We start from the raw sequence: 26,399 nt of genomic DNA on the forward strand, positions 1-26,399 counted from the left end.
CCAACTTGGACTTCCCAAGCGCTTAGTCCAGTGCTCTGCACACGGTAAGCGCTCAATAAATACGATTGAATGAATGAACAGACGTCGACCCGCTAGGCCGCTCCCTCCGCGTCTCCATGGCAACGGCGGGAGGGGGGGGGAAGGAGCGACGGTTGGGGTGGCGGAGGGACAAGTGGAGGTGACGCGGCCGTGGGGCGGAGGGAGAGGAGGGGCCTGGGAAGTGAGGCGACGGAAGTAGTTCCTCGTGGGCCTGTCAGCTGGCAGGAAGCGCCCGTGGGGGACCCGGCTGTAACCTTGTGCGGTGATGCGAGTGCGCGTGCGCGCGCGGACGCTGCCTCGCGCCCCGTCTCGCGCCCCGCCGCGCGCCCCGCCGCCATGTCCCTCGTGGCTGAGGCGTTGGCCTCCCAGATAGCAGGTAGCGGGCGCGTCGCGCGGGGGCGGGAGGGCGGGCTGGACGCCCCTCAATCAATCGATCAATCAATCATCAATCAATCAATCAATCGTATTTATTGAGCGCTTACTGTGTGCAGAGCACTGGACTGAGCGCTTGCTTAGTACCCTCCGTGCCTGAGGTGAAGCGGGGAGACGGCGCGTGGGCTGGCTGGGGGCGGCCTACAGTCTCAGTAATACTACTACTACTACTACTAATAGTAATAATAATAATAGTAATAATAATAATAATAGTAATAATAATAATAATGATAATAGCAATAATAATAATAATAGAGTTTGATAAGCTTTTACTATGTGGAGAAGCAGTGTGGCTCAGTGGAAAGAGCACGGGCTGTGGAGGCCATGGGTTCAGATCCCCGCCCCGCTGTTGGGTAGGGACCGTCTCTGTATGTTGCCAACTTCGTCATCATCAGTCGTATTTATTGAGCGCTTACTATGTGCGGAGCACTGGACTAAGCGCTTGGGAAGTACAAATTGGCAACATATAGAGACAGGCCCTACCCAACAGTGGGCTCACGGTCTAAAGGGGGGAGACAGAGAACAAAACCAAACATACTAGCAAAATAAAATAAATAGAATAGATATGTACAAGTAAAATAAATAAATAGAGTAATAAATATGTACAAACATATATACATATATGCAGGTGCTGTGGGGAAGGGAAGGAGGTAAGATGGGGGGGTGGAGGACGAGGGGGAGAGGAAGGAAGGGGCTCAGTCTGGGAAAGGCCAACTTGTACTCCCCAAGCGCGTATATATGTTTGTAAATATTTATTACTCTATTTATTCTACTTGCACATATCTATTGTTTATTTTATTTTTTTTAATATGTTTGGTTTTGTTCTCTGACTCCCCCTTCTAGACTGTGAGCCCACTGTTGGGTAGGGACCGTCTCTGTATGTTGCCAACTTCTACTCCCCAAGCGCGTATATATGTTTGTAAATATTTATTACTCTATTAATTTATTTATTCTACTTGCATATATCTATTCTATTTATTTTATTTTGTTAATATGTTTTGTTTTGCTCTCTGTCTCCCCCTTCTAGACTGTGAGCCCACTGTTGGGTGGGGACCGTCTCTGTATGTTGCCAACTTGTACTCACCAAGCGCGTATATATGATGTTTGTAAATGTTTATTACTCTATTTATTCTACTTGTACATATCTATTCTGTTTATTTTATTTTGTTAATATGTTTGGTTTTGTTCTCTGTCTCCCCCTTCTAGACTGTGAGCCCACTGTTGGGTAGGGACCGTCTCTGTATGTTGCCAACTTGTACTCCCCAAGCGCTTAGTACAGCCCGCTGTTGGGTAGGGACCATCTCTGTATGTTGCCAACTTGTACTTCCCAGATGCTTAGTACAGGCCGCTGTTGGGTAGGGACTGTCTCTGTTGCCAATTTGTACTTCCCAAGCGCTTAGTACAGCCCGCTGTTGGGTAGGGACTGTCTCTATATATTGCCAACTTGTACTTCCCAAGCGCTTAGTCCAGTGCTCTGCACACAGTATGCGCTCAATAAATATGATTGAATGAATGAACAAATGTCAGCTGTGTGGCTTTGGGCAAGTCACTTCTCTGTGCCTAAGTTACCTCATCTGTAAAATGGGGATTAAAACTGTGAGCCCCCCTCCATCTCTCGCCGTGGGACAACCTGATCACCTTTCAACCACCCCGGTGCTTAGAACAGTGCTTTGCACATAGTAAGCGCTTAATAAATGCCATCATTCATTCAATTGTATTTATTGAGCGCTTACTGTGCGGAGCACTGTACTAAGTGCTTGGGAAGTACAAGTTGGCAACATATAGAGATGGTCCCTACCCAACAGCGGGCTCACAGTCTAGAAGGGGGAGACAGAGAACAAAACAAAACATATTGACAAAATAAAATAAATAGGATATTCATTCATTGAATCGTATTTATTGAGCGCTTACTGTGTACAGAGCACTGTATTAAGCGCTTGGGAAGTACAAGCTGGCAACACCTAGAGGCGGTCCCTACCCAACAGCGGGCTTACAGTTGGGAGCAGCAGGGCAAGTCACTTCCCTGTGCCTCAGTTACCTCATCTGTAAAATGGGGATTAAGACTGTGAGCCCCCCCATGAGACAACCTGATCATCTTGTAACCTCCCCAGCGCTTAGAACAGTGCTTTGCACATAGAGCTTAATAAATGCCATTATTATTATTATGTGCAAAGCACTGTTCTAAGCACTGGGGAGGATACAAAGTGATGAAGCGCTTAGTACAGTGCTCTGCACACAGTAAGCGCTCAATAAATATGATTGAATGAATGATCAGGGTGTCCCATGTGGGCCTCACAGTCTTCATCCCCATTTTACAGGTGAGAGAACGGAGACACAGAGAACAGAAGGCTCTGTTCATTCATTCAATTGTATTTATTGAGCGCTTACTGTGTGCAGAGCACTATACTAAGCACTTGGGAAGTACAAATCATCGAGACGGTCCCCACCCAACAGCGGGCTCACAGTCTAGGAGGGGGAGACAGACAACAGAACAAAACAAGTAGACAAACTTGCCCAAGGCCACACAGCCTTCAAATAAGTCACCGAGGGAAATGATGGTGCCTCCATCCTTAGAGATCTTTAAGCAAAGAGCAGGCAGGATTAGTTTTTGCCTGAATAGAGGCTGGGGTGTGGATTAGATAATCTCCTGAAGTACATTTTCAGGTCTAGTCTAAGAAGTATGGATCTTGAAATTGGATGCATTATATCTGCCTCCCTGTTTTTGTAGTCTCACTGTGATATAAAATTATTTAAAAATGCCCTTTTAGTACAAAGTAGAGTGCTCTGTGCACATTAAACGCTCAATACAGTTGAGTGAATGACAAAAAGATTTGCATATGTTTTTTAACTCTAACCTATTATGAGACAACTTTATAGTAGAGTGTATTTCATACATTAATGGGTAAGGGCCACAGCATCGTACATCCACGTTTGGATAGTCTGTTGTCCTCAGAAGAACAGTGGAATTGAAGAGGAAGGTCTGAGGAGGAGGATAAAGCCAAGTTTTACTCCTGAACCAAAAATACCCTTCTTCTTATTTTAAGCTGTATGGTAAAGCTGAAGTATTGTGGGTTATTAGCTGATACTGTAGAATTCAGTCCCATACAGATTTGGGTCTTGAAAGCAAAGGTCAGTTAAATTCTTTGTAATGTAACTTTCTGATATTTTTGCTAAGTGTGTGCAGGGAAATGCTATTGCAGTATAAATTGAACTGAGTGATTGCTAGTTCAACTGCATTTTTTGGGGAAAGCAGTTAAAAAAAGTCTTGAAAAGGTAGTTTAGATAACTGTCATCTGGCAAATATAGAACTTTCAAAAGGAAAAATAATGATAATCCTTTAAATTGAATACTTTTCATGCCGCTGGTGTCTCTTCACCTTTCTTGGGCTGGAGCAGAGTCTGATGGGAAGTCCCAGTGCAGCTTCTCACCTCAGCTATTCATTGGAAATGGGGACTAGCTGGGGGTCTCTTGCTGCAGCTAATTAATATTTTACATTATTCTGTAGGGCATCCTTATGAACTGAAATACTTTTATGTGGTGCTAAATTTGCAGTTTCCTAATCTTGTGGCAGTTTGTTGAAAAGAAGGTGGAACTCTGCATGTAAACAGACACAATCATTGAAAAAAATTGAAATGTGTGTCTCCTTTTTTGGTATGCTAGCACACCTTATGAAATTATAAAGCAGCTGTTAACCTACTCTTCATCTTCCTGTGAACCCTGTGCCTCCATTCTACTTACTCTCTGTCAGGGGTTTCTAGGATCCTGTAGCCGGTTTTCATCCTCATCACTCTTATCAAAACCGCTTGTGCCAAAATCATCAACACTAATTCCTGGCACAAAATCCAGTGGGGTCTTCTGTGTCCTCATCCTTCCAGTGCTCTCAGCTTACTTTGACACTATCCCCAACTTCTTGAAACACTTTTTTAACTTTACCTTCAAAGAAGATTGCCTGATTTTCCTAGTTCTATTTACTGCTTTTGGCCTATTTTTTCTTTGTCTTTTCACTCCTTCTCTTCTTCCCCTTGCCTTTGAACTATGGGTATCCCTAGGGTGCATTCTCTGTTCTCACTTTAGCGTTCACCTTCTTGAGTAGCTCATCTCACTGCCTTGTGTGAGGCTTCCAAATCTATGTTTATGTACTGATTTCTTTTTCTCTAGTTTCTTCTGTCTCCAAGGTATTTCCCACTGCCACTGGTAGCTCAACATGTTGAAAATTAAGTTACCTTCTCTCGCACACTCTCACTTCGTCCTTATTTCTCCATTACTGTCAGTAGCATCACCACCCTGTCTGTCCTTAGGTTCATAACCATAGAGTTGTCTTTGAACCATCTTTTTCTTTTTTCTACCATCCATCTCCAGGATATCAAAAAGGACTATCAATTCTTCCTTGACAATATGACATGGGATCACCTCTTCCTTTCAGTTCCCACAGCTTACAGCCCTTGCTTAGCCCATAACACCAAACACCTTTCACAACAGCCTCCTTGATGATTTCCCTGTCTCCAGTCTTCTGCTTCTCTAGTTTAACGTGCATGTGGCAGCAAGAACCAACTACTTCATTCATCAGTCTAATCATAGTGTTACGTTACTCTGAAATCTTCACTGAAAAAGGAGAGAGGGAAGTAAAAAAAAAAAAAAAGAACCACCTCGAAATTATAAAAAAGAATAAATTATTTTTTCCAAATTTGTTAGTTGGGCATGTATCCAAAGATTCCCTATCCCGCACTCTTTATCCCGCTCATTGTGGTGGTAGTGGTGGTGGTCTGTTGTTTCCAAATGGTTTTTGCCCTCAACTTCCTATGTAGGAGTAGGGAAGGAAGCATGTAGCTGCAAAGGTAGCCATTTATTTAACTGTCAGCAAGCCCATCTTAAAAGCTAATGGGAAAGACACAAAGACATAGGTGGAGGAATATACATAGTTAAAATAGAATGTGAAATTGGATATAAATATTTAAATTGCTAAATCAGATGGCAGTCAGTAAATACTACTGAGAGGTCAATCAGGAAAATTGGTACTTAGCTCTACAGTGGGTCATTCTGATTTCCTATCGTTGGGGTCCTGCCAACCAGGGCCAGTGAGTGGCCTGATGTCAGGCAGGTAGATGTTGCAATCTAGGCTGCTACTGCTGAGCCTCAGGATTTTCTTTTCTTCATCTGGATAAGACAGAGGCTCCTAGAAGGTGAGCATCCCATTGGTATTTCCTCTGGGTTCTGTTTCTCAATATTTTCTATCACCATGCAGTATTCACAGCATATCTTTGAATCTCTCTGGGCTATTTTGCCATCCTTTAAACTATAGGTAATGTCTGCCCTGTACTCGTACTTCAAACAATCAGTGCTTTTGTCCAGTGGTTGTGGGTAAAACATGAAATGCCGATGTTCCTTTTTTATGATATTTAAGTGCTTACTATAGACACACTACCAGAACGATTGCAGATGGAGATGGGGCATTCTGGGAGAGATGTGTCCATGGTGTTGCTGTGGGTCGGAGGGGACTCGACAGCATAAGACAAGATATACCAGATATACCAGGCACTGTCTGGGGTAGAAACAAGATCATCAGATTGGACACAGTCCATGTTCCACATGTTCCATGTTCCATTTTACAGATAAGGTAACTGAGGCCCAGAGAAGTTAAGCAACATGCCCAAGGTCACACAGCAGATGTGGTGAAGCTGGGTTTGAAACCCAGGTCTTCTGACTCTCAGGCCCACGCTTTCCGCTAGGTCACACCGACTCCCCTTCCCGTCCTACTTTCCCCTTGTCTTCCTACTTTCCCCCTTCTCTTCCTACTTTCCCCCTCCCTTCCTACTTTCCCCCTCCCTTCCCATCCTATTTTTCCTTCCCTCATACTGTGAGCTTAAAATAACCCTCTCTCCTCTTTTTGTTTCCCATTTTTTCTTGTTGTAAGTGCTGTGAATGTCTGTCTCCCCCTCTAGACTGTAAGCTCAATATGAGTAGGGAACGTGTCTGCTAATTCTGTTATATTGTACTCTCCCAAGTGTTTTATACAGTGCTCTGCTCATGGTGAGTGCCCAATAAATACAACTGACTGATTGAAGCATACACAGTGGTAGTAGTCTCCCTATCATCCCTAATAATGGTGATAATTGTGGTATCTAAGTTCCTGCTATTGCTAAGTGCTGTATTAAGCACTGGGGTAGTAGATACATGATAATCAGATACAGTTCTTGTCCCATTTGGGGCTCACAGCATAAGAGAGAAGGAACAGGTATTTAATCCCCATTTAAATCTCCATACTCAGTTTTTCATAATTATTAGAGAAGGGAAAGAGTTTGAGAGAGAACAGAGATGCTTTCAGGCAGCAGAGAAGCTTTTGATTACCATGGCATTAGGCATTTTGTGCTAAGGAAACAGACCAGTAGTAAAATGAAACAAAAGGCTGGCAGCCCGGTGATGCTTTGGTGTGCATTCAGTATAATAAAAAGCAAGCTGTACTGCACAGGCCTTTCACAGTTGTTCAGTGTTGCCAGCTAAAGCACAGTTGCAGTGCTAGGCCTTTGGCTTGGCCTGAGCTGAGACAAACCTAGAGTGATATCATTTTTCCTTTGGGTCAAGATGGACCCAGTTTTACTCTGGGGCAGATTGGGAATCTGAAATTTGATTTGTAATATCGTCTTTCACCTGCATGAGAGCCCCTTCAGTATCGGAGGATTGCTGAGAATTGTAATTGGCAGAGATTTTGCCATTTAGGATATGCGTTCACAGGCCATGGAAGTCCTGGCAGTTGGCTGAGGAGGCCCAAAATAAGAAGAAGAAGATTTGTTACACTTTGCTAAATATTGATGTAATGAAGATTGGTAGGTCAGTTGTAAAAAAGCAGATTATCTGGACTTAGTCAATAGCCAACCACAATGTGAGTTTCTGACCATCTGTATTTGTGACTGGCATTTCATTCTCTCTGTAGTTATGTATTGTTTTTTTTAGAGTGCTTTCCCTGAACTTGGAATGGTTTCTGGTTGTGTCCAGGCCAACAGCCAAAATTTGTCCCTTTTTTTTTGTCTTCCCTGAAGATTAGATGTTAGCAAAAGCTCTCACGTGATTACATACCAATTGTTTCAAGATGGGAAGATTCAAAATGGGAAGAAAACATCACCAACTCCTAAACTTTTTAAAAGCTTATGAACTTTTCTTTCTTGACAAAGTTATCAAAGGGACTGAGCCTTTTAAAAAGATTGAAATACAGAGTCTTCATTCAAAGGCAAGGAGTTATAATATGCAACAAAATACATCCAAACACATTTGTTTATAGTAGAGAATTATTGCTATGCCAGTAAGAGAAATGTGTGCTTTAATTTTTTATTGCTTTTTAAATGATTCTCTACTCTGGTCCTGCAAACTCTCTTTTCTTCTTTTTGTGTGCTGTAGAAATGAATAATGGTGGTGGACTTTTTTACATTGGTAATAAAAATGAAATTTGATTGGTTAGTAATAAAGAGGAATCTTTTCATAAAAACAATCATTTTGTTGTGACAATTTCCATTAACAGCAACTGCATTTGCAAAATAGAAACCATAAAATGTATTTCATTGTGCTTATACACTTAGCTACATTTTTCTGCTGATTCCATATTTTCTCTTTTTAAGTATCTTTTAGAAGAAAAAGGACTTTCAATGCAGTCTTGATTCACAACTTTGCAGTGGATGTTGCATTGACAGATTTGTTTTTATCCAATCTACAAGTTTAAATTTTTACACACAGGCCTCTTCTCATGACTGGCCAAGTTAGAACAATAGAATGTGCCTCCGTGAGTTGAGATTCATAAGAATTACGCCAAGGATTAAACATTAAGATTGGATCACAAAATATCTATGGATTCATTTTTTCTTCAGTCATGTTGCCTAATGATTCTTCAATCATCTGGCCCTGAAGTGACCACTCTCCTTTTCAGACTGTGCAGTATTAGTTCTTTTGCAGGACAAAAATAGTATTTCTGAGTCTTGAGTTTTAAGCATATGTTTCATCATTAATAATTATGGTGTTTGTTAAGCACTTACTATGTGCCAGGCAGTATTATTATTATGCATTATATCTATGAAAATTATTTCTCACATCAATTAACTTAGACTATAATGATGGTATTTAAGCGCTTACTATGTGCCAAGCACTGCTCTAAGCACTGGGGGGACACAAGGTAATCAGGTTGTTCCATGTGGGGCTCACAGTCTTAATCCCCATTTTACAGATGAGGGAACTGAGGCACAGAGAAGTTAAGTGACTTGCCCAAAGTCACACAGCTGATAAGTGGCGGAGCTGGGATTAGAAGCCATGACCTCTGACTCCTAAGCCTGTGATCTTTCGAGTGAGCCACTCTGCCTCTCTAATGTGGTTTGTCTACTATGTGCCCAAAGTATTTCTCCTCCTGATAGTGGAGACTCACTGATTGGAAAACAGGATTCTGTGCTTCCTCCCTGCTCTATGACTCAATGGGAAATCAGGGTTTTGGAGGGTAGTGTAGCTATTCCGACCCCTGGACACTCCTGAATCAGCCCTGAATCAGCCCTGCTGTCAGTGGTGTTTTGTGGTCATGAAAGCTCTGTAGCGTCCGTGTAAAAGGAACAGGAAAAAAATCCATTCCACATCTTTTCTGTTTACGCCTCTTTGCGGGTCCACAGAAGCTGCCTGTCTTTATCAAGGGGAAGAGTTGGAGTGATTATTCATTACTACTTAAAACTTTTAATTTTTGATCATCACACTTGGCAGCTGGAAATTCAGAATTGGCTAGTAGAAGGGAACTTGATCTGAACTTCCTTTTATGATTGGATTGCCTAGCCCCAGTTTTGTTCCCCCACACTATTGTTTGTTCAGAGAGTAAAGTCCAGATGCTATTAAACAGTGGTAATAGGTTTCTATTCTAAGAGGGTGTTGAACAGAGCAAAAATGGTGGAGATGGTGGTGGACAAAAGCTAGGTTAAGAAGTGAGCAAAGAGCTAGTGTTAAAAAGCCACACTGCAGTCCTTTTCTTGGTCAAATCTAGGCCTGATCAAATGTAGGTGCCTGAACATTGCCTTCACACTAAGCTATCATTTAGCCTCATTGAACATTCTGGCCTTGTCTCCTATTGCCCCTCTTTTATGTTTTGTTTCACTCAAATTATCCTTTGTTTACTTCATCATCTTCTTCCCTCCTCTTCCCTTTCCTGATTAACTTTTGACACTCAGTACCTGTCAGACTGGAAAAAATCTGACACTCCTCCCCCTTCTATCACGACATTGCATTTTAAAATTCATTTTAATGAAACGTCTTTGAGGTTGATGGTTTCTCCGTGAAATTGACACGGGTTCCAGATGAGTAATCAAAAGCAAGACCCTAAAAATCTGGACCTTACCTTCTTGAGCATGCTATTTTCTTACCCACATTATCTTACTATGTTTGCATTCATATGCATTTTATTGAAATTATATGTAAATAGCTATCCTTCCATCCATACTCTATGCTAGGTGTCAGCAAAGACATTAGCATAATCTTTAAAAGGGAAACCTAATCTTGGAGTTTTCAAGTAAAGAATTAACTGAAATAATATATTCTCAAACAATGACTTTAGACTCCATGGATAATATTCATGGTAATGGCCTTTTTTCAGTTTTATATAAAAGTCACAAAGAAGCACTGCCGTTGTGTCTCAGTGGACATTTGTTTGTTCCTTCGTTGCTCGTTAAACTACTCAACTGTAATAAAAGGAAGGATGATATTTGAGGAAACTGATTTCTTGTACCCAGCGCTTAGTACAGTGCTTGGCACATAGCGCTTAACAATTACCATTATTATTATTATTATTGTAACAAGAAGTGGTGTGCCCTAATGGATAGGACACAGACCTGGGAATCAGAAGGACATGGATTCTAATCCCAGCTCTGCCGCTTGTCTGCTGTGTGACCTTGGGCAAGTAATTTAACTACTCTGCGCCTCAGTTACTCATCTGTAAAATGGGATTTAGACTGTGAGCCCTACGTGGGACACGGACTGAGCCCAATCTAGTTAGTTGGTGTCTACCCTAGCACTTAGTACAGTGTCTAGCATGTAGTAAGCGCTTAACATGCCATAAAAAAATTGTTAATGAGTCACTTTACCAAATGTTTTCTTTCCAAATATTTTTTATTTTGGTTGGTATTCGATGTAAAATGTCAAGATGGGTAAAGAAAGTCCCAAGTGTTTACCTTTAGTGTCCCTTATGCCCCACCCATTTGATGTAAATTTAATCTGCAGGTTTAAAAATATCTAGAGCCATTGCTAGGACTCAGTTCTGGTGAAGCTCCAGCAGCAGCCCAATTGGTTTAAATATTTTTCCAAAATGTGGAAATTGTTTCAAGTTCTCAGGAATGCTGTGGCCAGATTGTTAGAACTACATTATTTTTCTGAGTATATGTCCTGAAGTGATGTTCACCTTCATTGGTTGGAGGTGCTTTTCTTTTTTAAACCTTAACTGTTTGTAAAGCAAAAATATTTACTCTGTGTTGTAGTAATAATAATATTTATTAAGCATGCACCCACCTGATGATATACATTGTACACTAAACACCTAGGAAATACCGAATAACAAAGTAACTTGTTCCCTGGACAAAATGCTAGCACTCTAACGTTTCTGCTGAACACAAGCCAAGAAACCCTAGCACAAGTGGTTTTTATGATCTATAAGAGTCAGAATATAAATTGCAAACATACCAATCAGTATTTTCACAATGAAAGTTACATTATGTTTACATATTTACAAAGTATGAAGGGCTCTAGTTCTGTTCAGCAGTATTTGCGTGATGCTGTTGTGCAGGGACTGTATTATGCAGTTTTTTAAATACATTTTTATAAATGTAAAAATTTTAGAAAATTGGTTATTTGGGGCTGAGTTGTGTAAGCAGTTTAATTCTTCCATAATGGCTCATCTGTAACTGAAAGTTATCTTTGGAGGTGGGATACCTTCAGAGAGGAGGCTGTGGCACAATTATTATCTAGAGTTGAACCTCTGGTGGCACCTCCAGCTTCCTTATAGAGACAGGAGAATGACTTGCAGGACCACTAGAAATGGAGGAACAGTGTGATGTTTGCCTTCTTTGATATTTTTCCTCTTGTTTAGGGATGAACTTTTTGACATCCATAGTTTTAGTCCTCAACCTATCATGGGTCTATCATCAATGAATTAATTCAAACCCTTTTGGAACTTACTGGTATCTTATTTTTAGCCTGTTTAACCTCTCTTGGTAACAGATTCCATATGCTTAGTACCTGCTGCGTGATGAAATGCTTTCTCTTGTCTTCAATAGACTACTTTCAAGCTAAAATGTGATGTTCTTCTCCGCCCCCCCCTCCGACCACACTAGACTTGGTATTGAGGGATCTTTGTTAACAGTAACATTGTTTGCCCTGTCCACACCCTTCAAGTAGAGTTCAATCATCTCCCCAGTCACCATTTTTCTTTCCAGGCTCAAGGGTCTGATTTTTAGTGTCCTTTCTCATACAGAAACTGCTCTGTTCCCTGATCAATCCTGTGGGATTCTAAGCTGAATTTGACTGCGCCAAAAGTTAAGGCTTCTGAGCCCCCAAATTAGTATGTCGATTTTGGTAGGAAATGGAGGACTGACTCAAACATTGCATCAATCCATAGCTAACCCTCTCCTTGGCACCCCCTGCACTGACACCAAGTAAAACACACACACACACTCTCTCTCTCCCCCACCCCCTGTAGAATAATAATTTGTGGTATTTAAGTGCTTACTATGTGCCAACCTCTGTAATAAGCACTGGGGTAGAGACAAGAAAATCAGGTGAGACAGTCTCTGTCCCACATGGGGCTCACCTTCTAAGAAGAAAAAAGAAAAGTATTTAATCCCTATTTTACAAATGAGGAAATGGAGGCAGGGAGAGGTGAAGTGACTTGCCCAAGGTTAAATAGAGTAGAAGTGACTTGGGTTGGCTGGGGTCCATCATCATCTCCTTGGTTTCAGGGATTGATATTGGGAAGTGGAACCATTTTGAATGGTTACCTCATGGTTCCTTTAGCCACAAGAGAAATCCAATTAACATATGTTCAGGAGATTATGCTCAAATGGTTTGGTCCACTGATCCTGAGCTTGAGAAATACAGACCTACTGGCCCTCATTTTTCTTAGATTAATGAATGATGGTAAATCACTTTCTGAATAATATTCAGTCTAAAAATGAGCTTTGGAGGAAATGACACAGTCTTGTGTACTTATTCAATATTGGCAGATGCTTTCTCTTTAATTGGCCTTCATTTCATTCTGAACCTTGAGTTGTTGACATCATGAATTTGTTTTTTGACCCTTGTTAACCTACAGAACTTGGTCAGCTTTATGAAATTGACCTCTGAATACCAATTTGAAATTGATTTCTACTTTCATAACTAGAGTGAATTGGCTAATGTCCAGGTCTCATAATTACTAGCTATACAACACGTACCTATCAATTACTTTTAATGGAAAAGTTCCAAACTCGTTTCCCAAGTAAGTGTAATCTCAGTGCATTAATTGGGAATTAGTCTTGAATAGCTAAAATCATAACATAACATTCCACAGTGAACCTTTAAGTATACAGATTAGGCCATAGGTACACTACCAAGTGGAATATGGTTAGAAACAGCATCCACAGAGCAGTCCTCATTTCCCAGTTTTCTAAGGGCAAGTGGATGCTTGGGAGATCAAAGGAGCAATTGATAGTATAGCATGGCCCATAACCCAGCAAAGGTGAGTTTGGTATGGGCTGGATGTTTGGGGCCCAGTTTAACCAGGCTCAGATTCTCCCAGGTCCAAGAGACCTGGTTTTGAGGAATTAAGAGTGTGGTCTGCCTGAACCTGATGTTTTATTTAAAAGCTAAATTTTCCAGGGACCAGGATAGCAATTTAAAGGGGCCTAGTGAGCACTGGTCTGAACGGTGGGTGTACTTTTGCTATGGCTGTATTTCCACTGAAGATCAAATGAGAATCAAACCATATTTGTGATCATTTACTCCATCCCTTTTCTAAGCCTTGCTTCAAATCTGCGATGGGATGCGTAGAGCAGAATGGGGCATCTCTTTTTGAGCCCACCTGGATCCAGCCCTGTAAGTTTTTATGTCTCATGGTAGCCTGGTCAGTCAGTCATATTTTTGCGCTTACTGTGTGCAGAGCACTGTACTAAGCACTGGAGAGAGTACAATAGAACAATAAATAGACACAGTCCCTCTCCACAAAGAGCTTACAGTCTAGATGGTCAGAGCCTGTGCAAAACTTTTACTAGGTCATCTGAAAATTTTGGTACTGAACTCCATGCCAAGTGGGACCAAGGCAGGTTAATGACAACTGACTGAGCCTGAAAAGGGGCCAACTTCTCTTGCAGGAATGGAACCATCATCTATGGTGATTCCTCCTGGCAGGTTGCTGGGATTTCTTGCCCTGCCCTGGCTTGTAGCAGCAGCAGTGCAGATTAAATTGCATTGCATATATGATGGTATTGCAAAACAATGACGTTGCCATGCTATGACTACCAGCTACAGTGGAAGGATTCCTTAAAAGAGGCAGCCTTTCTAACTTGAAAGATGCTTGCCTGCATCTAGGTGGGAATTCTTAAATAGCATGTATGTAAATTAAGTGAATAAAATTTTGGATGATTTTCAGAAGAGGTATTCCTGTAATTTTATAAATCAAACTGACTTTTGGAACTTTACCGTAGTTGACAAAGTAATTAGTAACTTCCCTAATAGTGCACTTGAAATATTTTAAAATCAGCACTAAATGAAACTTTTTGCAGTTGTTTCAAGTTAGAGATTAAAAGCTTTGATTGTTTTCTTTGACCCTGCCATTATGGTGCTCGAGTTGAACCACCTCATTCATTTTCTTCTTTCCTGAGGTTTGGAGGTCATTAGTACTTATTGAGCACCTACTGTGTGCAGAGCACTATACTAAGCGCTCGAGAGAGTACAGTAAAATTAGAGGACATGATCCATTCCCCTAAGGAGTTTACATTCCTGCAGGGGAGATAGACCCAAAAATAGATTACAGGTGAAAGGGAGACAAAGAGGATATGTAGGATATGTACGTGAGTTAGTGCTTAAGTAAAATAGGATATGTAAAATATATACATAAATGCCACAAGCGATTGGGTATACTTTAAGTGCTTGGGCAATGCAGAGTGCCAGCGTTGCAGTTGGGGGGCATAAACTGCAGAGGAAATATAAATTAACTGGGGAAAGCCTGCTAGAGGATGGTGAAGTAGAAATAATTTTGTAAAAAAAACCCTGCTTATTCTAGGTTAAGCATAGGCGTAATTTTATTTTATGCTGGGAGCTAGAGATTCAGAATGTTACCTCTTCAGTGATGTGGTCTAGAAAAAAAAAAGTCCAGAGTGGAGATATGTTACATACTTCTTGCCCCTCTTATATGTTGCCATTCAGGTAACTATGGTTAACTGAAGAGCTGACATCTATAGGCCAATGGAATCTAGTTGCCTAAGGATAAACTGGATTTGACTTCATTAGTGCACAAATGATAAGTTTGTGTGGAGTTATTATAGCATTAATCAACTTGATGGATTGGAAATATGACAGAACCGAAGCAGCGTGTAATATTAGTGCCTATTATTCTACAAATTATGTCTTCACCTACACTCATAAGCCAGAAGTCATGCTGTACATAAAAAATGTAGTGCTTTTAAAAAAACTAAAAAAACCTTCCATGAAGGGCACCACTCTCCTTGGCCTTTCCCTTGCCCTGCTGGACTAGATTATCACAACTTTGAAATTAGGATGTTGTCAGATCATATGATTTTCGTGCTGGTTGTTGTTTCTGAATGGAAACAACTGTGCAGTTGGTGAGATCTTTTTCTTGTCCTTCTGTAATCAAAACAGATGGAGTAGTGTATCTTAAATAGTATTCAGATTTACAGATGTATATTTGTGTATAAATTTTGTAGAAAATCACTTGTTGACATTTATAGGCCCGAGTATAATTTATACATTTTAAAACTTGTGGGGAACCAGGATCATGCCCTCTTCCCCCAGTCCTCAGGCACATGTTCTGGACCTTGTAGAACCATAATACAGTTTCATGGTGCAGTAGGAAAGAGTGTTATTTTCACTTAAACGTGTGGAATGGGCAATATACTAGTTTTTAAAAAACATAGGTATGGAGGATGACTCCTACACATTTTTTGAGTCACTTTCAAATGAAGAATGGCATTGTATGCACAAATTACACATAGACCACTCCCTCAATGTTTGTATGAGCAAGCACAGCAGTCTACTGTTAAAATACTCTTTCATTGTTTGTGATAACCATGTTTACTCAATGTCTAATATATTTGCCTTATAATTATCACCAAGTTTAGCTTAACTACCATTACTACTACTAAATAGATAATAGATCTCTAGTGTGTTAGCACAAGCTGCTGGGTAAGAGATAAGATACCTGTAAATTAAGTATTTACATATGTATGCAGTTAAAAACTTATTGGTACACATTTGCATTGCTCTTTGGTCATGACTCTATTGTGTTATGACTCGTTATAATATATTCATATTTTTCAGGCAGTTTGGGGGATCTTGGGAATGCGTTAATGCACTTTACACCATTTCCTGGAACCAATGAGTGCTGATTATGTTATTTCAGTAGTTATGACATGCATTTAGGCACACACATTTGAAGTCAAAACACTAAAATTTAGAAGGGGAATGTTTTTCCCCATACAACCTCAGTGATGGGCCAATTTGGGTAAATGTGAAATGCTGTTGCTTATTTTATTTGTGGATGAAGGGTTATACTCTCCTGGGCACTTGCATCAGCACCTTTTATAAGCCATAAATTAATTTAAGCAATATCATGACTTATTCATTAATTCAATCGTATTTAGTGAGCACTTACTGTGTGCAGAGCACGGTACTAAGTGCTTGGGAGGTACAAGTTGGCAACATATAAAGATGGTCCCTACCCAAAAACGGGCTCACAGTCTAGACTTATCCACTGAGCCATTAGGCTAACACATATGTTTTTACAGTGGATATGATTTTTGTGCACTAAAAGGAAATTCTCCAAATACGTTTTGATATTTCAAAGAAATATATATAATACATGCACACACACACAAACCCACACATGTATATAATCTGTTATTCTAAACAAGGAATACCCATATATCAATCAGTGGTATTTATTGGGAGGGTATACTAGAAGCAAGGTACACTTCAAGGCCCTCAAGGGCCTTACAGTCTAATGTGGGCGATAGGCAGATATAAATTATAACAAGGTCATGGGCCTTGTAAAAGTAGTTATATTGTGCAATATGTTTTGCTCTGTAGATTTGCGTTTTATATTAGGAATCATTACAGAACTTCTGGAAAAGTAATTTGAAATCCCACTATCAGTCAATCAAACGTATGTATTGCATGCTTACTGTGTGCAGAGCACTGTATTAAGTGCTTGGGAGAGTACAATACAACAGAATCAGCAGACATGTCCCCTCACACCTGCCACATAATGACCTTACTGTCTTTAATATACTTTAATGGTAAATGTCACAAGACTACCTAGTCTTTATATTAAACTAATTCAGAAAATAACATCACAGCAGTAAATAAATGAGGACTTGTAATATGACTGAAGAACCGTGTTCTGCTGACTGGTAGTGGTTTTTCAACTTTAGTGAGGAATTTGTCCAATTTGGGCTTATAACTGTGGCTACACCTTGTAGCACCTCTGAACTCTCTCCATTAGGGCTTTCTTCAACTGAATTGAAAATTAACACACATTAATCCCAAGAGTTTAACCGGTGGTGGAAAAATCATAAGTACCTCATCTGTTTCAGCATCTTGGACTGTTGAAAGTTCAGTGAGGTCCTAAACGGACAATGATTCATCTGAATGAGATGCAGTTAAATGGACAGCCACGTCATCCATATGTAAATGGAATGATGGAATGTCTCCCAATTAAGATTTATTCATTGTTGATTGCTTTAAGCCCAAGAGGAAAAGGAACCAGGAGAGATTTTTCTTACCTGCTGTGGTTTGCTGGACCATGGAGGCGAGTTGGGTCAGTGAGTGGGTTGAGGTATTCAACAACTCGGGTTGTGTTCTTGGAATGATTGTAACACAAGATAAAGCATTCAAACAATATTGGGTTGATTCCTGGAGATGTTTGTATCGTGAGATGGTTGTAACCTGGGATATGCCTCTGGTAGGAGCAGGGGGAAGAACAAAGTAAGCGTTCAATAAATACAGTTAAGTAAATGAATTAACGAGTACATAACAAGCATTCCTGAGACACACTACATGAAAGTAAAAAAAAAAATCTGTGTAGTCCCTGTTTTGACTCCTGGTTATAATTTTTTTACATCTATAAAATGAGGATGGGATACCCTTCATTCATTCATTCAGTTGTATTTATTGAGCGCTTACTGTGTGCAGAGCACTATACTAAGTGCTTGGGAAGTACAAATTGGCAACATATAGAGACGGTCCCTACCCAACAAGTCCCTACCCAACAATGGGCTCACAATCTAGAAGGGGGAGACAGACAACAGAACAAAACATGTGGACAGGCGTCAAGTCATCAGAATAAATAGAAATAAAGCTAGACGCACATCAAGAAAATAAATAGAATAGTAAATATGTACAAGTAAAATAAATAGAGTAATAAATCCGTACAAACATATATACAGGTGCTGTGGGGAGGGGAAGGAGGTAGGGCGGGGGGGTGGGGAGGAGGAGAGGAAAAATGGGGCTCAGCGTGAAGTATAGCCTGAATCAATCAATCAATCGTATTTATTGAGCGCTTACTGTGTGCAGAGCACTGTACTAAGTGCTTGGGAAGTACAAGTTGGCAACATATAGAGACAGTCCCTACCCAACAGTGGGCTCACAGTCTAGAAGTGGGGAGAGGCAGGAGGATGGGAGATCAGAGAGGAGGCTGATGCAGTAATCCAGTCGGGATAGAATGAGAGATTGAACCAGCAAGGTAGCAGTTTGGATGGAGAGGAAAGGGCGGATCTTGGCGATGTTGTCAAGGTGAGACCCTTACCTTTCTGACTTTTTGTCCAAGTAGACTATTCACCTGAAGCAGAGTAATTCAGATTTTCCTAATGAGCATGTTCAGCTGTTGGGTATCACATTTCAATTTTTAGCATAAAGCAGGTGGATCTTCCTGTTAACACAATATAATGTTGTTATGCAAATTTCCAGTGTTTCTGGAATGGAAATATTTTGTAAGCTCCTTCTGGGCTTGGAATGTGTCTGCCAACTATGTTGTACTCTCACAAGTGCTTAGTACAGTGCTCTGCACACAGTAAGTGCTCAGTAAATATAATCGATTGATTTATTTTATGTTATTATTGAACAACTTCACAAGAAGACCATTGTTGAACATGCACTTTAACAACAAAAGTCACCTATGGATGTATATTGATTTAAAGTACTCTTCTCAGTGGCCTCACTGTGGATTACCAATATGAATTTGAGATCATTTTTTGACTTCCTCTTCCTTCACTTGGCATTATGGTCTAGTGGAAAGAACAAAAGTCTTGAGAGTCAGGAGCAGTCTCTCTCAGCTCTGTCACTGGCCTCCTGGTGGCAATTGCGTACTTTGGGCAAGTGGCAACCTCTCTGGTCTTCAAATTGGCAGTAATGATACCTGCCTTCCTTACTTATCGGGAAGCTCTGATAATAAAATGAGATAATTAATGTGAAAGTACTTCGCCTCTGCCTCCTACATAAGCACTTAGTACAGTGCTCTGCACACAGTAAGTGCTCAGTAGATATGATTGACTGAATGAAAGGAGATGTAATTTTACCTTTGTCTTAAATAAAAAAAGGTTTGGGAATTGCTGTGTAGATAAAACATGCTTGTTTACAGTCAGTCAATATGTATAAAAATTGTATATGATTTTAAACTATATTTTTTGTTGAGTCTGCAGCATTTATTGAGGGTTCCGATCTGGAAAAATAATTTGACACTTTCATTCTATATGAAAGAAAACTGATTTAATTCCACATTGTCGTCATTGGAATGTCAAGTATTTTTGCATCTACTTTAAAGCAGTTGATATTTTAACACTTTGCATTTAATACTTTGGATTCTTTAAAACTGTGAATTATGACCCCGCGCTCTTTCAAAGTAATTTAAAAATTCTTAGTTCACTAGAATTTTTACTTAAGGGCATGTTGGAGTGTAAGGATGGCAGGATCATAAAACAAGTCACATTTTTTATTGACACGGTTATGATTAGTTGCCATTTTGTATGTTAATTGAAATAAAGTAGTTACTGAATGTGTTTGCAATTTTAAAACACATTTGAGAGTTTGTTTTCTGTAGTAACTTTCAAAAAAGCTATAAAGTTAATTATTCTTTATTGCAACAGAAAAAGGTTATGTGTTATCTGTTTATGAAACAGATGCATTTTTCCTTGCGTTTTGGAGGTGAAAAGATTCAAATAAATCATTTCTGGTTCAGGGATGATATTTGCGGCAACTGAAATGTTGAGCAAGCTCTTTAAAATACTTTTATGTGCATGCATCATCCCATAAAGAAATCAGTTGTACTATAGGAACCAAATCAGACTGCTGTTGTGCCACGAAGGTTACCTTAATGATAATGATTTGCCAATTAAAATACATTTTGAAGTGTTCATGACTGCTCAGAAAACATTATAGTTCCTCATAGTATCATTTAATTTACACTTTTACAAAGATCATTTTTGTTATAGTTGTAATTAGAAATGAAGTTTATCAAGTGAGTAGTCTTTTGAACATCTTATGTTAGAACCATTTAAAACAATTAACCCATAATACGTTAACTAATTCACTGCTACCTCACGTAACCACATAACTGGATGGAATTCCCTTCAAGTGCAGTTAGCAGAGCTAAAATGTTACTAAATCGGGCTGCAAGAGGAGGCAGCAAAGGGACAATGTCAAGCTTGCCTTCAGGCCTAAAATTAGCTCTACCAGCTGTGTTTCATTTTGTTGGGTGTGTATTTCTCCATCGTGTCCCTCTACTTATCTCATTTTGCATTGGGGAGCAGGTAGGGCAGAGAAATCTTTCAGAAAACTGCAACAAGAGTCTTCTGAATTTCAGTATCCAACCTGTTTATGACATTTGGGAAAGATGTGCAGACTGAAATACAGCCAATGCAAAATCCATTTGTTTCTTTGTAGACACATCTGCTTCTGAAAGAGCCTACAGCTATAATTTTGAGACTAATAGTTCTGTGCAAAATTATTTGAATTTAAGATGTATTACTGCACATAGTAAATGCTTAATAAATGCTGTTGTTACTTCTACAACATCCCTGGATTTTGAGGGCAAGATATATATGTGTATCTATACCTAGCTTTATCTATAATCTATATATAGGTAGATATATATGCATGTATATGTGTAACTGTAACTATATATGTGTATATATAAGTATATATTTTCCTCCAGTCCATCTTTCCTTTTGGAAAAAGTGCACTTGAAAGTTTCCTTTATTTAACATAGGTTAAATTTAGGGGTTTCAACCCTGGTAGTTGCCTTATAATTGTAAGTCTGCACTGAAGGCAACAATCCAGTTATTCAGATTATTGTTTATTGTCATTGGCCAGCTTGCTTAATTATAATTTTTTTCTTTCTACAGCTGCAGAACCGTGGCCTGAAAATGCCTCACTGTATCAGCAACTGAAGGGTAAGATTGATTTTTTGTCCCTCTTAATTAACAATGGCTTTGTTTTTACAATACTTTAAAAAATTTAGTACTATAAATAGCTGCACAGAAGTACACAAAATGTTTGAAAAGGGATTCCCAGGTATTATTTGTCTAAGAGATTTTAGCTAAACTTGCATCTGCCAATATAAACTGGCTATTCATGGCCTATAAGGTCCCTGGTTTATTATTGACTCATTATATTGGCCGCTGTAGGCAGTGTGAAATGATGTGTTTGCAGGCACAGTTGGCAGATTTACTGCACCAATAGCTGAGGCAGCAGATTCTTGAAGTCTTGTGGTAAAGTGGGCTCTCAGTAAAAAGGAACTGTTAAAATGTATAGGCTAGGATGGTTCAGGCTCCCTTTAGCAGCTCTTCATATATCATCAGATCACATTATGGACCCCATTTGGGGCTCAGCAGCCTGCTACAGTTGTCAGAAGACTGCAAAGTAATGAAGACTAATAGGCAGCAGCCCTAGTCTTCTAAGCATGGAATTTTTATTGCAGCGAACTTGTCATCTTTCTTTTGTGTGACAGAGCTAGACACATAGTGCAATATTAACTGCAAGCTGATTTTATACAATTCCAAATGCTTTTACTTTTCGCTAGAGGAGTTGTGATGAGATACTGTTTTACTTAATTTCAGTTAGGGCACAGGTATCCAGAAATCCTGAGTCATGAATGTTTTGAATGATAATTTTAATTATCTATAAATAATGAAATAAAATAAATATTGGGCAGCTCTAGACAAGATATTTCTGAAATATTTTCTCTTCATTCAATTGCAAAATTAGACCAATTTTAACAACCACCTTTTCCTAAATGTTGTTTCTTACATTGTCTTTACACAGGGGAACAAATACTTCTCTCTGACAATGCATCCTCTCTTGCAGTTCAGGTAAATATTTTTTAAAATGGAGATGTTTGTTTCTCTGCCTCATTTGAAAATTGGGGTTGATTTCCAGGTTTTGTGGTATTTTAGAAATTATAAGTTTCTTCTAAAAATAGGCATGACTGTGTGAGTTACTGTAGTTGTGGTTTATTTCCAAACTGCAGTGCAATTTTATAAAGCTGGGGCATTTCCTGCGTATTCTGCTGATCAAAATTATAATTTGCATATTGAATTTCACTTTCCAGATTTATAAAGACCATCTCTCTCAAATCAACAATGGTTTTGTTTCTCTTGTTAGATTTTTGGGAAGCTAAAGAAATAGAATTTTAATGCTGTATAACTGCAAACATATTTGGTAACTATTTCTAAAATTTATATGCAGTTCAGTTAACTCAATTTTGACCTTCTTGTTATGGGCCTTCTAAATACCATTTAAACCATCCAAGAAGCTTGAAGCAGGCATGTTCTTCACAAAGCCATTCCTTATCCTGTACACCTCCCCACACTACCTAGCCAAGGCAGTAGCTATTTAGTATGTATTTAAGATCTCATTTTCTAGAAACATCAGGGGTTATGTAATTCCCAATTTCATTTTAGAAAGAGAAGCCAGTGCTTGGATCAGTGCTTGGCACATAGTAAGCACTTAACAAATACCATCATCATCATCATATTTTAGTCCTTTGTTCAAAACTCTTGTGGATGAATAAGCACGTTAATTTGGCATTTAAACTAAAGCAGATTATTTATTTTGGATTTTCTATACTGGATTCAAGTAGTTTGATTTTTAACAAGGAGAAATAATGTTCTGGCATGACCGAGAGATGACCAGAATCTAAGGTTAAAGGATTAGCTCTTCGTTTCTCCTCCTTCCTTCTAAAAGCCTTGTGCTTATTTCTAATCAAGGGTACTACCTTTATTTCTTTACATGGATTTAAAGTGTTGCAGTTTACTCTCTTTTATTTCTGTCTTTGTGAATTTATGTGCAGAATAATGGGTTTATTTCCAAAAATGTATTCTTCAAACAGCAGTGCTAATTGACACCTAGTTGTGTTTAATGTTTTAAGTCTCTCCTAAAAATTACTGGGGTCATTTGCATTTCATAGTTTTAGGAAATATAATTTGCTAAATATTGTAAGTTGCCTGATAAATGACACTATAAAGTAATTGCTTAGCGTACAAATACACTTTAGTTTTATGTGCCCGTAGAGGGTATTTTTTTCAATTCTGCAAATATTTTTGAGACAAGCATTAATAACCTAGAAAATACTGGGATCCTATGGCTTAAGTTTCTGGCAATACCATATTAGTTTGCTGGTGACAGATGAATAAAACTTTTTGTTTATTTAGAACAATGTCTGTTTATTAAAAAATACCCACAAAACCAGATGTCATTGTTTTACCTCTGTTTTTTGGTGCTTTGCTTTAAATCATCCCCTGAAGTGGAGAGAAATAAGCAATTTTATTGAATGGTTGATCACTTGATCTTAGTGTTCACTTCTAACTCCAGAAATCCTTATTTTTCTGGTACTCATGAATTTCCTTCTGTCAAGGTAGCAGTTTAAAACAAAGCAAAAAAAGGATTTCTTTTTCATATGGTATTTTGCTTGACCATTTCAATTTCATTGTTATCCTACATATGTCACTTAGATGATAAATTAACCAGAACATATTAAAAATTCTTGTTTTTCTTCAATGTTCTTTGACTTGACAGCTGATAGTAGCCATGACTATAAATGTGACTTTTGCAGATATCTGATTTAAACTTTATGGAGCAATTTTCCTCAGTATAGTGAAACAACATCAGTTTAAGAAGAAACAGTAAAGCTCTGCATTTGTATTATACAAAATTGATCAAAACAATATGACACGTATCCATAAAATTCTTGATTATTTTTTAGAAGATACAAGATGATCAAGCCTCAAGCATTTTAATAGTCTGCCAGTTTAACTATCAGGAAAGTTAAGTTCCATTTACCACATAGACTCGGTATTCCACCTGTAAAATTAATAGCCAGCTCTATTGATAAAAGGCACTGACCTGATTACCTTGTATCTACCCCAGTGTTTAGTACAGTGCTTGGCACGTAGTAAGCATTTAACAAATGCCATAAGTTATTATTTTTATGATGTTGATTGAAATAGGGAAAAATATCTAGAACTCCTCTCCTGGTCTATTCTCACACAAACCTGGTTCCTTCAGTTCTCTTTGTCAGTCGCTCCTCCCCCCAATGCACACTTCAGTGCCTGGCAATGAAACAGTTATTCCCACTTTGTATAATGTTAAGTGCTTAATCCAGTGCAATATACCCATTCTGTCCTAGTATATACAGGCTGTGTAACTCCCTTCTTACATACTCTTGGTGAACAATACAAAAGAAATCTTTTTCTCCCTCACTCTTTACTGTTTTTATATATAATGGACAGGAGTAGGGGAACCTTTCCACTGCTCTGGCACCATCATTTTATTGATTTAAGCCAGTGGCCTCAACCGTATTGAAAAGGCATGCATGTCAAGTATGCTACAGGGTATCAGAAGTATTCCCCAATTTTTGGCCCTTTCCTGGCTCTCCGTTCTGTTTGGGAGTGGGAGACTTTCACTCTTCGTAAATGTCGCAGTGACACAGTGAATCTGTTAGTTCAAATTGGTTTTGGTTGTTCACTCATGATTTGTCTTGGTCTTGGGGTCTGTCAGGGGTTAGTCCAATAGGGGATCTGTTTGGTGTTGCTTTTGGGTGGTTTGGACAGTTGATTAGTTCTGGGGGAGAGGGGAGGAGTGGCATGTTCGTCTGTCATCATCTGCTCATTTCTCTTGTTTTGGCCTCTCACCTTTAAAACATCATTAAAATGAGAGTTTACACTGAAGTGCTAATTAATTGAAGTGCTAATTTTAACATTTTAAAGATACTGAACGTTTTGTTTTGGGGGATTATAGGGAAGACAGAGGAAAAAAACATAATTTCTGTCAAATGATCCAAGACTTGGTACTTCTGCTGTTTGTGGAAAAAATATTGCTTTAACCTGGCTTTATTGAAATTCACAGGTATCCTGTGAAGGGGAAAGACTTAGAACCATTGGTTTAAACCCACTGTCAAGTAGGGTAACAATGCTTCTGACACTGGACTATATCAAGCTTTCACTCTGGACTCCGGTTTATGATTGGAAGGGTGAGCTAAAGTGCTCTACTACTCAGTACGATTATGTGACCAGATTGTGACCATACTGAGTAGTGAATGAATGACACTAGCTCACTCATCCAACTGTAAATTGCCCTCTCTTTAACTGTGCCCCAAAGGACTGGCCTAATTCCTGTTCTTTCAGGACATTTCTCAGTTTATAAAATGTAAACTTCCTAATTTCCAGAGATGTGTGAACCAACAAAAACTCCATAGGTTAATTTCCTCTAAAACTCCATAGGTTAATTTCCTCTAGACCGTAAGCTCCTTTGGGGCAGGAAATATGTCTATCAACTATGTTATACTGTACTCTCTCAAGCAATTACTACACTGCTCTGCACACAGTAAGGGCTCAGTAAGTACGAATGATCAATCCCAAAGATCTGTTACAACAAATAGGCTTCCAAATATTTAGAATTTCCACAGGAGCAGCTTCTGCAAAATTGCTCTCTCTCTGATGTACCCTCTTCTCCATGAAATTTTTATTTTCTCTAGCCCCGGTCAATTTCCTGAAAATCTCATATTAACCCATAGTTTGGATCGTTTTGACCATCAGACTTTTTACCACAGTCCTAACAAGTGGCAATATTGGGTTATCTTTAGCTACTTGAAGGTAGGGGTTATCTTTACCAATTTTACTTTATTGTACTCTCCCAAGCTTTTAGTTCAGTATGCTGCACAGAGTAAAAGCTCATTCAATATATACCGTTGATTAATTATCCCACTCTCTGATGAAGGTACTAAGAAACCATCCAGAAAGTGGGTGGCAGTGGGGAAAAGGAGACAGAGCTTGTCTATCCCAAAACAGGCTAGTAATTTACTGAATTTGAAAGAATGATGTTATAAGCATTTGCTTCAAATCAATGAAAGCTAATCATAAAATAAATTTTGTTAGCAGAAATATATTTTGTCAGTATGAATAAAAATTTATATGGGTCAGCCACTCTTACGTTGAAACTATACTCATGTTAACTGGAAACTAATAATTGACAGAAATATCATTTTAGAATATCATATTTCTTTTTCTTCTGATGTGACCAACATATTTAGTTTAATAGTAGGAATAGCATTTCCTTGTAGATCCAATATGTAGCAAAAGGATATTAAAGTATGATTGATTATATTTATTTTTAGAATTGGAAATCTTTAGTTTTGAATTAAGTGGTACGATTGTGGTCTTGTATTG

General features: G+C 38.9%; 1 protein-coding gene across 2 annotated transcripts in view; it reads left to right on the plus strand.

The window, feature by feature from the left end:
• Positions 1-320: 320 nt before the first annotated feature.
• The window catches only part of MTX2 (metaxin 2), a 55,918-nt gene continuing 29,839 nt past the window's right edge, over positions 321-26,399 (plus strand). The window contains exons 1-3 of one of the 2 annotated variants that reach the window (XM_038751054.1): positions 321-415; positions 21,081-21,128; positions 22,000-22,046. In XM_038751054.1, coding sequence (XP_038606982.1) covers positions 376-415; positions 21,081-21,128; positions 22,000-22,046 — 135 coding nt within the window. In that variant the 5' untranslated portion in view covers positions 321-375. Of the gene's footprint in view, positions 416-21,080; positions 21,129-21,999; positions 22,047-26,399 lie in introns of those variants that run through there. The other variant, XM_038751055.1, reaches the window with a different exon arrangement.

This window comes from Tachyglossus aculeatus, chromosome 9, assembly GCF_015852505.1.
Source record: "Tachyglossus aculeatus isolate mTacAcu1 chromosome 9, mTacAcu1.pri, whole genome shotgun sequence".
In the NCBI taxonomy this organism is placed as follows: domain Eukaryota; kingdom Metazoa; phylum Chordata; class Mammalia; order Monotremata; family Tachyglossidae; genus Tachyglossus; species Tachyglossus aculeatus.